This window comes from Mya arenaria, chromosome 11, assembly GCF_026914265.1.
Source record: "Mya arenaria isolate MELC-2E11 chromosome 11, ASM2691426v1".
Lineage (NCBI taxonomy): Eukaryota > Metazoa > Mollusca > Bivalvia > Myida > Myidae > Mya > Mya arenaria.
The window spans coordinates 1,335,581-1,349,645 of record NC_069132.1 but is presented as its reverse complement, the minus strand read 5'-3'; the positions used below and the strand labels follow the sequence as shown (position 1 = coordinate 1,349,645).

General features: G+C 36.3%; 1 protein-coding gene across 5 annotated transcripts in view; it reads left to right on the top strand.

Moving 5' to 3' along the window:
- Positions 1 to 13,624, top strand: part of LOC128208954 (apoptosis-stimulating of p53 protein 2-like) — a 29,587-nt gene extending 15,963 nt beyond the window's left edge. For all 5 annotated transcript variants that reach the window (XM_052912699.1, XM_052912700.1, XM_052912702.1 and 2 more), the window contains 8 exons: positions 1,331 to 1,462; positions 3,568 to 3,712; positions 5,960 to 6,147; positions 7,812 to 9,866; positions 10,637 to 10,770; positions 11,087 to 11,253; positions 11,473 to 11,678; positions 12,042 to 13,624. In XM_052912699.1, the coding sequence (XP_052768659.1) occupies positions 1,331 to 1,462; positions 3,568 to 3,712; positions 5,960 to 6,147; positions 7,812 to 9,866; positions 10,637 to 10,770; positions 11,087 to 11,253; positions 11,473 to 11,678; positions 12,042 to 12,089 (3,075 nt within the window). In that variant the 3' untranslated portion in view covers positions 12,090 to 13,624. The remainder of the gene's footprint in view (positions 1 to 1,330; positions 1,463 to 3,567; positions 3,713 to 5,959; positions 6,148 to 7,811; positions 9,867 to 10,636; positions 10,771 to 11,086; positions 11,254 to 11,472; positions 11,679 to 12,041) is intronic.
- The last annotated feature ends 441 nt before the right edge of the window (positions 13,625 to 14,065 follow it).

The window sequence follows — 14,065 nt, the reverse complement described above, 5'->3', positions numbered from 1 at the left end:
CCATACAACAAGGCAGTGTTATTAAATGAATTATTAATGAAGCCTCTTTGGTGGGATTTACTTTTTTTTTTTTCTGTACTGACATTTTAATGAATACCTTAGTAAGATTGATTATGAGGAAATGTTTTTTTATCACTCGTATGCTTGAATGCATTTACGTCAACGGTTCCCACAGTACTCAGGATTTTTACGATATTGACATTATTGTCTTCTTATCGATTCAGGAACGGAAATCATGTTTTTGATTTTGGGCCTGAAGACGTTCTCAGCGTGATTGCAATAAAAGTGCCCCTAGATTAGAATATTTAATGTAAATAAGTTGTCATCAGCCTCGGGTATAGATCAAATGAGATGTTCTTTAAGTGATTTTCAATGTTTGCAAGTAAGGTCTTTTGTATACTGCTGCTTACCCATGTTAGTATATATACAAATCCAATCTATTTTTTGTAAGAACGACTTTTGAATTTTTGATAGACTTGCATTCATAATACACTCTGTGACTGATTTTTAAAAATGGCCCAAGTCATGCAGAGGTGTAAATCTAATTAAAAACTCTTTAAATTCAAATTGGTTTTCATTTATGCTGATAAAATAGCAAAAAAGAAATGTTGGTTTAGAACAAATATTGAATTTACCCCTTGGACATACATACCGGTACACTGTTTAGTAAATCTGCTAAGGCTGTTGAGTCTTTTGGCCTTTGATTGAACAAGATAGATTTGGACAAAAAAGGTCTCTGTTTAAAAAATATACCAAGTTTTGGTATCCTGTTTTGGCCTGCTCCAGTGTTATGTTTAAGCTTAAGCTTTAATAGATTATTATTATCAGTTAAATGCGAGATAGAATACAAAAAAGGTCAAGTACTGCTTAATTGTGGATATCTAACAAAAATAAAGTATACATGCATAGTGATTTTCTAAAGAAGTGTCACAGTTAAAAGAACTTGCAGGTTGCTGGATTGTTAAGGTTATAGAGTTATGCGGCACCGGAAGCAACAGCTCCAGAAAGTAGTCTCAAAGCCACAATCCATCAGTTAGAGCTTTATATATATAGTATATAAAAATCGGCATAAATATGTTTTTATCCCCATGGGCTGAGATACTCTTTTGGACACACAAACCATTCTTGTTTTGAAAAGTTGGTGTATTTAAGAAATAAACTTAATCACAGCCAATTATCTTTTTTGTCTCATTTTCTTGTTCATTATTTAAATTGGAATTCCCTAGTTTAGAAAAATGATGCATTTTTTTCCCAGAATGTTCCTGGACTTCTGACATGCAACATTACATGTGCATGACTGCCTTTATGTGCAACTCTTATCTGTTTCCAGTTGCCAGGAGGCGGAGTTGACATGACACTGAGCGAGCTGCAGGAGATGGCTGCTCGACAACAGCAGCAGATAGAGTCACAACAGCAGATCCTCGTTGCCAAGGAACAGAGACTGAAGTACCTCAAACAACAGGTAACCAACCACTCTACCTGACTGTTGGGAAAACACTCATTTAAGGGCTTGTAAGGGTTTACAACGGCAAAGGTGTGTGTTAAACATTGTATTTATAAGCTTAAAGTGACACTCCTATTCACAATCAATACATATACATGTTTAACAAACATAAATTTTGACTGAAAAACCTTAAACTACTTACTAAATAATGCATTTATGGAAATTATTAAATATTGATAACAAGATTGTAACCGTGTATTTAATAGCAGATAGCGCACAAATATTGAATGATTGGTGAATACTAAAAGATTTACTGTGGTCTACTATAGACTAATAAGGTGGAAATACTGTGTTTAATGCTCATTTCTTTCAAATTTAACTCGATATTCTTCATAAGAACCATTGTTTTTGACATTTATTCATCCTTTTTGGAATATTAAAACCATATTATTAATTGTGGTAAATCTTTTTTGGGAGTAAGAGTGCGTCTTTAAGATTTTTTAAAAGGTAGTATTTGGTATCCAGGCCCCTATATCACGAAAATACTTAAGTCAAATCTCAATCTCGATCTAAACTCATTGTTCGACATTACAGTATGTCATTATTAAAAAATACATATGTTTTACTATTTCTAAAAGCACATTCTCACATGCATTATGTTGTTCAATATTCTAAAAAAAAAATATTCTAAAGCACAAAATGTACTTGAGTAAAACTCAAAAATAATAAATTGGACTCAAGTACAATTTTTGCTCTCAATTTTTTTTATAAACAATATTGACCAAAATTTTATATCAACATAATGAATGAGAGAATGAGATTTTAAAAAGGGTAAAACATTTACAATATTGAATAATATGATGCCGTAATTTGATAAAAAGAGTTGAAACTGAGATTGAGATTTTACTTACATATTTTCGTGATATTGGGGCTAGACCTTTTTACTATTTGAGTATGCAGAATTCAGATGGTAAGCAGCAATTTATCTTGTATGCTTCGATCTCCTTCTGGTACACAAATGCTCTTTTTTGGGGATTCTTATGTGAACAATGGCTGGCAAAGGGATCATTTTGACAAAGCTGATCATCCTGTTTTGTGAAATGTTAAAAGCAAAATCATGACAAGCTTGGAAACACCAACTTTCCAAAACATTGAAAAATCCTTCAAGTCAACTGACATCTATTCAATAATGAAGAAAGTTTTGATTTATCAGGATTTAATTTGATACTTGGATACATTATTTTAACATTGTGTAACGTTGTACACTGTAACCAATTGGTAATACAACATTGCATTACTTTGTTCACTATGCGTGATAGGTTTACTTTTTTGTAATGTAACAGATACTATTTCTGTAGTAAAAGAAGATGTTTACTGTTTTCCTCATGACATTTTATTCATAGTTACTGATAGCTAACACTTGTTTAGACTTATCATGTAGAAAATACAGAGCGTATAATGTTACATCTATGTAAGATGTTATGTTGGTTAAAAAAAGCCCCCCTTGTGATATCCAGAAACCTGCAGTTTCATATAAAGTCAATGGTTAACTTATGAAATTAAAGATTTAAATGCCAATCCCTATGATGAAACTGTATCCTGTACAACCTTTCTATGCTTTAAAGATAAACATGATGGCTACAAGACTAAACAATAGCTGTTCCTGGTTGCCTATGAATGTGTGTGTTTGTGCATGTTAGTATGGTTGGTGTTCTCCAACAAGACCTAAAATTTTGTCCAAAATTTGTTCGGGTTACCCAACTCTACCTTCGAAATATGCGCCGAACTAGAGTTGTTATAGACCGTCCTTTTTTTTAAGTGTGTATTTTAATATGTTGTATCAAACCTTTAAAGCTTTAAACAGAAGATTATTTGAGCACCAATCCCAAATGATGACAATAACATTCTTACGCCTAAAGAAAAAAACCTACCCTACCTGTTTTTGAAAAGGATGTAACCCTAACCAAACCATTTTTTTTACCTACAGTTATGTACTCCTTCATATTATGGCCTTCCCAACAACCTTCAATGTAAGCCTAGCCTGAATTAATGATATAATTTTGTAATAGCTTTTTTCACAATGGCTAAATAATAAGCTTGATATTTCCTCCCTCTCCCGTCAGGAGCAGAAGCAGCAGCAGTTGGCGAGTGAGAATGACCGTCTCCGTCGGTTACGGGACAAAGTGGAGGCTCAGGAGTCAAAGCTGCGGAAACTACGAGCTCTCCGTGGCCAGGTGGAGCAGCATAAGGCCAGCAACGGGAACCTCAGTAAGTTACGCTTCTTCTGGTCAATGTGTTATTAAATATTGAACTTAGTTGACACTGATAATGGTCTGGCTAATTTGATGGTACAGGATTAATATTGCACCTATGAACAGGGAATGAAGCCACTGAGAAATGGCATATGAATGAATCCCCTCCCTGTATGTTTTTTAGGGTTGTTTGGTTCATTAGCAAGTTGAACAAGGTCTGACTATTACATTACAGATGTCTATAGCTGAAATTTCAGTAAGTTTGGAATTTTATACTAAAATGTATCGTATGATATTTTTTGTACAGGCATTTATTTACAATGTTTTTCAGAAAAAATAATCCACAAGAAATTTTCATTACAATCGGTTGGATCCAAAATGTTCATGTTTCATGTATTTAGATCGGGTTAAGTGCAAGTTTGTAATTTAGATACAAACTGACAGAAAAATTAGTTACTTGTTAAGATTTTTATCGGTATACCAACAAGAAGTGTCATCATTTAAAAGCTATCATGGAAAGGCATCGCAACACTGGGTAGGCAAAAATAAGAATACTCTCTGCATGTCAAACAGACAGTAAAATCAGTCTGAGATTTGAATAACTGCTATTAGAGAGGACAATTGGTCCCTGTCATGTTGAACGATCAAAGAAATTTAAAACCTTGACGCCTGCTCATGGCAGAAATGAGAGCTGAAAGAATGGGAAGGACACCCACGGGGTCATGTTTCAGGATAGATAGGGCACCCAAGGGTCATATGTTGGTACTGTTGATAATGAGACAAATGGTGGATTGTTTCAATATTGCAGGGTGACATGTTCATTATGGAGACATGCAGACTATTGATATGTTACCTGAGATGTCTTTATATGTCACGCATTTGAAACAAAAACCCATACAAAACTTTGAAACATTTTGTGTTTTTTGCTGAAGACAATGCTGTTCTTTTCAAAAGTTTGTAGAAAACCCCAGTCCAATTTTATTGGACCAATATTTGATTATTCTTGTTTCACTCCCTTATCAGCTGATAAATTTTCCGTATTGATCATCATAAATATAGCAAAAAAACTATGATAAAAATTGTATTAGGTTTATTTTCATATCAAATATGTTTTATGCTCAGAGTGTTTGTATGTTGATAAATCGCGAAAACAATCAAGATAAACAATGTTTTGTGATCACTCAGGCTTATTGAAATACCAGGAGTTCTTCAGAAGCAGTAAAATAGCATTCCTGATTGATTTTCTTAGTAAGATAGGCACTTAAGAAAGTATAAAACTGATTGATCAGTATTCCTTGACCGATTTTACATCATTTGATTTTCGGAAACTTTGATTGAGTGATTTCTCTTGGTTTTGCCCAGTACACTATGTAAGGATATTGACATTTGCCCTCGAGTCCTCCTGTTTAATTGAGAAGTAATGTCATCCATAGGTGAATGTTATAACATTCCGTTTAATTACATATTTGGTGAATGTATTGAAGTGTTCCTCCATAGGTGATAGTATTGAATAAATAAAATATAACGGAAGGTTCGATATTAACTTACTTTCAGTGAATTTTATCTCACAGCCTTTTTTTACCTTGTCAATAAATAAAGAATGAGATTCTAATCACCAAGCGTTGACATGATTGTTCCTTTCAGAGCCAGACCATTGGATGTTTGTTAGGATTACACAAAAAGATACAATAAGACTTGCTTTACTAATTACTGAATGATACAGACTTGTTTGATAGCAGTGGTAGCATTAAGTGTTCTGAAATGCTCTTGTTTAGGAATAATTCTGATGTTTACACAAGTCGGTAAAAAGGTTGACATCATTATGATATAACAAGTGGCACTCACAGTTGGCATTCATGTTTTGGAAGGATAGATTTGCTGTTCGATATACTATATTTAATTTTGAAAGTTTAATTGCTAAGTGAAGAAAACGCACAATCTGATATAACATTAGCAGTCTGACAAGAATGGAATTTTGAAATCTTTAATTCCCAGTTGTTGAATTGGATTTACTTGTTAGTTTTGACTGGCTGTTCAAATGTGCAGATGACTTAAGTATGGATGAAATCATTAGCAGTTGGAAATTGGATTTATACAAGTGTTAGTTCAGCTTTGGAGATTAAAGCAGAGTGAATGCAGTTTAGGTTTAAAGTATATGGAACTTCAAATATTCTGTGAACATTCCAGATTATACTTTTACGGATTTATTTTATGGACATGGCAGCATATGAGGTTTACCACACATTGTTCCCGCCTTTTTCAGACTATGAGCTCGAGTCAATCAAGGCGCTGTTCAATGAGAAGGAGAAGGAGCTCACAGTTGCCGTGGCAAAGGTGGAAGAGATGACGCGGCAACTGGAGGAGATACGGAGTGGGCGCGTTAAGTCAGCCACCAACACGCAAAGTCCCGCAGCTCTTGCTGAGCTGGAGAAACTGAAAAAGGAACTTGTGGTAAGTGGCAGTTTTCCTTTTATAAGGGAACTGATGTTTATGTATAGGTATCCGCCTCTCACTCAATACGTTGTGGGTATGAACTTCCACTGTAGGCTTTTTTACATGGCCTCCTATGATGGACACCAGCTCTGGTTTCTTCCAAAGATATGGACACTAGTTGGAATATTATCAACTTATTGCTTAAAGCTGTAAAAACTAGGCGATTGAAATATGATAGAAAAAATCACACAAATCATATGAAATTAATTATATTCCATCTGACAGTCTATATTACCAGAGTAGTGGGATTCCCATGTTTAAGTTTGTGGTTTTATTATATTCCAAATAACTGTACCTACCAATAAAGATATGTAAATGAATTGTCAGGTTTTATGATCGACTTTCACAATAATTTATTTCTATCCGGAAGGGTGAAAATTGTAAATTTATTTCTGTACACAGGCTTGATGTCTTCTTGAGGCTAAAAAACTTGTGAATTGCCTGTTTTAAATCTTATTTGCATAACCTAACATGGCATGCGCAGTATTGTTAAGAGAGAAATTTGTCTTGACATCATGATCGTTTCATGGGATAATGTAGAAAATAAATAAATGGAATGTTATAATTTAAAATTGGTTGAACTGAATGTCTGTCATTTCCTTTCAACAATGCTTGCAATATCAATGGGCAATTTATCATCAGAATTAAAACTTCAAATGTTACACCTTTCATCTTAATGATTATTCACTTCCTTTAATATTTTATTTTACTTAAAGGAAGAAGAATTTTTAGATTGAGAAAAGATCATGTTTTAAGTTTTTATGACAGATATTTATTATTTTAGATAGTCTTGAACTTTGCTTTGAAGTGGACATGTTATACGCCCTTAAGGGTCTTATTATTAGGACAACTTGTCTTTAATTGTTAATTTTAACAAGTAAAGTTGATTTAAATTTCACATATGAAGTGCTGATTTAATTTTAGATATAGTGTGTGATCGGTCAATGTAATTGGTTAAATGGTTTAGTAGTTTTTGGGTGTACTTTGAGGGGGAAGCAAAAAGATTCTAAGTGACATTGAAAAAAAAAGCAGATAGGTTCTTTTGCCTTTCACTCTTTCATTTTGTTTAAACAATGATTCATCAGATTTCTGTCTCTTTCATCGGGAACTTGTCTTGAACAACTTGGGGGTATAAATGTTTTGTAGCGGTATGCCAATAATTTATGCTAAATCACTGTCATTGAAAATGTGCATGATATAATTGATACTTTATGCAGTGAAAAGCATTCCGCACACCTGTAGAAAATATTAAAATAATTTGATTATTTCATTACTTAATTCCAGTGGTTGATAGGTATTTTATAAAAAGTGAAACAAGACTGGTTTCTAAATGTTTATTTGAAATTTGTTCATTATTACTATATGAAAGTGATATAAGCAATTAAAGATTATCTGTCATATAAAGTTGATAAGAAAATTGGTGGCGAAATTCCATACTTTCAAATCATGTCAAAAAAGCTGAATGGCTTAAAATATTCCAAATGTCAGACAAATTGTAAGAGTTATCATAATATCTCTAACAAAATAGGAGAGTCAAACTGAAAACTTATTGAAAAGGCAGTGAACCCAGGTAAAATATAAGGTTTTAAGCGTAGTTTATATTCGTTTCTTTTTCATTTCAGTTCAAGAACAAGCAAAATGAGCAGCAGAACACGAAGCTGTCGGGCAACCGGGAGTTGTTGGCCAAACGTAAGGATGAGCTCGCCCGCATGGACAACCGCATACACGAGCTGCAAACCAGGCTGAAGAAAAAGCGAGCATTGAACACAGACATGGAGAAGAACCGTAACCAGGCGAATGCTAAACCAGTTCAGCAGGGCCTTAACAACCAGCTGTTGAACAATCAGCGATCAAACGTGGCCGCGGTCGAACCGTATGTTCAGGAACCACAGGTGATAAACAACAATGCCGGATTCGCTAAACATGACCCAAAATACCAGTCACTTCCCCCAAGCTCCAAGTATATGTATCCTGACAAAGGCCTCAAGGTCAAGGAAACAAATAATAACAATACTGCAAACTGTACTGCAAAGTCAGATTTGGACAAGTCTGATGAGTATTCAATACCTCTGGTCGTGTCAGTTGACAACTCGAACAAACCCATACTTAATGGCCAGCCATCACCAAAGCAGAGCCCAGTGAATGCTCCCTCAACTGGACCAAACCTGCCTGCCTATCCCGGACCACCCTCGGGCCATATGGCACCCTCAAGCAGTAGCTCAGGGGCTCCCAATCGCCTAGCTCCAGGAATGCCAACCAGATCAGGGATGTCACATTTTGCTCCTAAACCATATGGTAGCACTTATAGCTCCTCTGTCATGCCCAACAGAACCATGGGAGGGGTAAACAATGATCACCCACCATTTGATGTCACAGAAGAAATTCGACAGTCTGGAAGTGGGCAGAGTTCACCAGGCTCAGTAGAGAGTTTAAGCAGTGGATCTGCACCCCATACAGCAAAATCCCTTCCACCATACCCGCAAAGGGATACTTCAAGTATCAGCAAGCCTCAGCTAAAAGATAAGAGTAAACCTTCATCTGAAGTAAGCCAAAACGCAAGGCCACCCTCAAAAGATAATAAGATTAATAGGGCTGCCCCACCACCAGTACCCAACAGGCCTCCAAATGCTCCAACCTCTGGAGTAAGCCAGCAAGGGAATAACACTAGACTCCCTCAGAATCAGAACAACAGTGCTAATAATTCATCTGAAAGTAGTGACAGTGAACAAACCACTATGTCAGTATCAAAAGGCATTGAAAAATTCACTGGACTTATAGCAAAGAATCACAATGATGGTTCTACACCACATGTAGGATTTTCAAACCTCAACCATGCGTCAGCATTAGGAGCAGTGCGATCAGCTCCTACATACAGATATGCTTCAAAAAGAGATATAGCCAGTACTTATTTAGGAACATTTGATAATGCAGCATTAGAAAAATACCAAAAGAAAGTTCAAAATCTCCACAGGGATCTGAGTGCAACATATGCCAACAGTAAATCTGAGGCCAGTCAAGAAATTCAGGGATTTAGTCAAACAGATAAGTTGAAAGAAGAGGAGAAAGATTCACTCTCCCCACTCTCCAACCACACTTCTCCGCTTTCCTCTGCATCCACCCCATCCCCCGCCACTCCACCCAGCTACCCCTTCGATTTCCCCACCTCTCCCCCACATGCTGATATTGCATCAGACAAGGTTAGCTTTAAGCCGCACACTCCCAAGAATGTTCGCCGCAGACACTCTGACAGTGACAACGAAGAAATTGGCAAAGCATTGCACAAGTACGGTATTAACACTAATGCAAGCAAACAGTTACCTGTGCAAGAAAACCAGCTAAGAGAGTTGGATAATAAAAAAGGTGTTGTAGAAATTCAAGCAACAACCTTTAGTGACAATATTCCAGAGACTGTGTTACTGGATAACAAAGGGAACATTGTAGAAGTTGTGGATACAAACAAGGAGAGTGTGCAAGCACCAAGAGAGGATGCGGCAGACAAGGTCGAGAATGTGAAGATTGAGGTGAAGTCAAACGAGCCGAAGTTGAAGAAGAAGTCAAATCTGAAGCCGAGTGGGTCAAAGAAGCACAAGAACCGTGTGAGTTTTGACCCGCTGGCTTTGCTGCTGGATGCCTCATTGGAGGGAGAGCTGGACCTTGTGCGCAGGTGTGCCCACCAGGTGTGTATTTGACATTTGTTTTTAGATTTAAAGTCTAGAAGGTTTGTTTTGGTGTTATTTTTTTTGGGGGGGGGGGGGGGGGGGGGGGGGGGCTGTTACTTACACAATCAATTAGTCTCATGATGTAAAAGAGTAGTGCATTGCCGTTTCTATTTATGCTGGAAATCAAATTAAACAGAACATTTCTTACGAAGATTAACTGTGCCTTGCAGACTGCAAAACTCTTTCTGTAAAAAGAGTGATAAAAGGCTCTCCAGCGCTCCTACTTTTCCCTACTTCTTAATGAAACCTCTTATTATTCTTTCTTTTTTTGTGAAAATAGCATTTATAGATCAGTTCTTATCTTTATTAGTTAATTCTTTTCGCCAATTACCTTGTGAGACTGAAGTATTGCAAAATAGTCAGCTCAAACTTTCTGGATCTGATGATTAAACTTTTCATCAACTTAAAACTGGCGTCCAGGGCTTAGTTTCATCAAAGGTTTGATGAAATATGTATAAGACATTAAAAGATCGAAAATTGTTGTAAAATCATCTTAATCTGGTGTTAAGCATTCCTTATTTTTCAACCTTTTGTTGCAAAAACCTTTCATCTACTGTTTTGACATTAAAGATCCTATTCTATTCCTGCATTTCTATGGGACACTGCTGGAGAGCCTGCAATAAGAAAATCAGAAAATATGGTGTATTCTCATCCATTCTTAATATTTCTGATTTTTATTTTTTTTCTCTTCCGGTATGTATCTATAACATGTGTATTTTGTGTTGCAGGTGGATAATGTGAGTGCATCAAATGACGAGGGCATCACAGCACTACACAACGCGATCTGTGCCGGCCATTACGAGATTGTCACGTTCCTCGTTGAGTTTGGGTGTGACGTCAACTCTCCTGACAGCGATGGATGGTATGGCTTTGTGCTTTTTCACTTGTATGCATGTTTTGTGATTTGAAGGGTGTATATCATGCCACATCAAAATTTAAAGGGACAGAAGATTCAGTTTGTGTGGGAATTTGGTATCTTCTGGCATTAACATTTTTAGATTGAACTGTAATAGTGTGTCAATATTCTCCTGCAATTTAAGACTATATCAAGTTGGTGCTTCATTTAGTCATTAAATGAATGGCATTAAGATCCAATGTCTTCAGTTTAAGTTAAAAAAGTATGTTTACATCATTAGTTTAACGGTACCACAATATAATTGACCTCCTTTCTCCATTAGGACGCCCCTGCACTGTGCTGCCTCGTGTAACAACCTGCCAATGGTGAAATTCCTAGTGGAACATGGTGCATGTATCTTCGCTACAACGATCAGCGATCGGGAGACAGCCGCAGAGAAATGTGAAGAGGATGAAGAAGGATTCAGTGACTGCTCCGAGTATCTTTATAGTAAGAACATCTTCAAAACTCATTCCAACGTCATTGGAAAGAATATATTTGGTCTTTATTTGCCGATGTCTTTGTTTGTGTTAGTGGACATACATTACTTTATGTATTTTGAAATATGTGTGGCAAGTAAATGCACGACTTACGATTTATAATCATTTATAAATCACAAATTTAGTTTAGTTTACACATACTATAACTGTCTGTCTCTCAACAATGCAGGTACTCAAGAGAAGCTGGGCATTATCAACAATGGTGCTGTGTACGCGGTGTTTGACTATGTGAAGGAGAATGCGGACGAGATAACCATGGAGATTGGAGACAAACTCACAGTGCTGAAGAAGGGGGATGAGCATGAGAAGGACTGGTGGTGGACGCGCAAAAACTCCACTGAGGAGTATGGCTACATACCTAAAAACCTACTTGGGGTGAGTTCACCATCATTACATACCTTTAAAAGGGCTCTTGTTGCTAAAATATACACATATATTTAAGAGCAGTTGTCTTAAATCTGTTTTAAGGTTTTCATTTAAGAGATTAATTTGATATGATTGATATGTACCAAATTCAAATACAGTACTTGACAAGCAATTTAAATTTCAGTACATTGTATGCCCATGGAATTACGAATTTCTGAGTAAAGATGTTTTGAGATCAGCAATGTTATTAATATATTTTTTTTTTTATGTCAGTTCAGCTTCAATGAACTCCTGTCGCATTCAGACATCAGTGTATCATATATGTGGGTAAAAAGATGAAATCAGTTTTTAATAATTCCATTTTGTGTTCAGATGACTCCACGGGTAATACCTTTGGAGCAGCCAGAAGGCCAGGTCTGAGCAATCATCACTCCATCAACACCATGGTTGACACTGGAGCAGCCAGAAGGCCAGGTCTGAGCAATCATCACTCCATCAACACCATGGTTGACACTGGAGCAGCCAGAAGGCCAGGTCTGAGCAATCATCACTCCATCAACACCATGGTTGACACTGGAGCAGCCAGAAGGCCAGGTCTGAGCAATCATCACTCCATCAACACCATGGTTGACACTGGAGCAGCCAGAAGGCCAGATCTGAGCAATCATCACTCCATCAACACCATGGTTGACACTGGAGCAGCCAGAAGGCCAGGTCTGAGCAATCATCACTCCATCAGCACCATGGTTGACACTGGAGCAGCCAGAAGGCCAGGTCTAAGCAATTATCACGTCATCATCATCACTTCTGCAGTCTTTTCAAGGACATCATGCATACTATTGGCATAATTGAACCTCTGGTATACGTGCTTTTAGCGGCAACCACCACACCATTGTACATCAAGATTCATACAAGAACATTAAGCGAGCCTTATTGGACACCTTAAATCGAAGCTAAGGTCAACAATCATCCCACCATATGACTTCCTGATCCATACAAGTTTAGACTAGTCCATTTCACAGCCACACTAGCTTACCTTCAGCATGCAAGCCTAGGGGAAGCCATGTGTAGGCCAGGATGGAGTTGTGAAATTTTATTTGAGCCCAAGATTTAGAATCATAGAGACTTGCAGGATATCACTCTTATGATTTTTAAAGTGTGCATGAATATTGCTTTTCTGAACTTTATTTCATTTTCCTCGTCCAGTTGTTTCCTTTTCATATTCAGTTTTTTGTTCTTTTCATGTTTCGCTTTATTGTGGAAAGACAGATAAACTGCAAAAGCATGCTTTATCTCCCACATCAGATATTTATGTAAAAAATAATTGGAAATGTTAAAGTTTGTGGCGTGTAAGGTATTTGTGACATCTGTAATCTGTTGTTAACAGTATTATGTGCTACTAGGTTGCATGCTAGATGAAATTTGTTAATACTAAATAACAATGCATTCATTGTGCAATGAAATGAAATGCCATTCTACATTGCATTTACACTTTGTATTGTATCGTTTGTCCTTGTCAAGTTATTTATAGAACTGTATGTGAACGTGTTTTATTGTTCTTTGTTTTAAGCCTTTCTCCACAATTAATGACATAATAAAGTCGTTTTATTTATTGCAAAGAAGTGTGTATTTTTAACAATACGATAAACAATGTCATGCAAATGTCACTTGTTTAATATCATTTCTTAATTTTAATGTAAAAGGCAGGTGTATTATCAATGAATTTATCAAGTCAGGAGACATAATTATAAACTAGCTGTGTTACATTTATGTACTATGTGTCATTTTATCACCATTATTTTAGTTCCATGGTGATCTGACTCTTGTGAGAACCACAAATCATCCAGATAAATTGTGCTATGTACATTTGTAGATGTGCAATACTGTACTATATTGTAAATAACGTCTTTATACGTACAAGAACAAATAAAATATTAAAATGTTAAACTATTTCATATTGTTTTGTTTTGCTTTTTTAGGGTGGATTCTCAAGCCTTGCCAAATGCTTAAACAAAGTTTCACACAAAATTGTATTTGGGACAAGAAGATCAAACATACTATTGCATTAACAAATCTTTGCTGAAATATTCTACAATGTAATAGGTCATTTTGCTATACATATTAAGTATGTCTGTGATTGGAGAATACTAGAGGTGACCCTGAAGAATAAGTGGCGAGGCAGAGATATAATTCAAATGTTTACAAAAAGTCCATAGAGCAGGATTCATTTTTCTGCCAGATTACTAGGGCTGAATAATAGTACCATGTTTCATGTAATTGTCCTGTCCAACATTGAGTCAACATTGTGAAACAAGAAACATCAAGGCTATGACCTAAGAGCTCAGTTTCTTTTAAAAACCAACCATCTGTCCATGAATGACTGGATAATGGCCCTT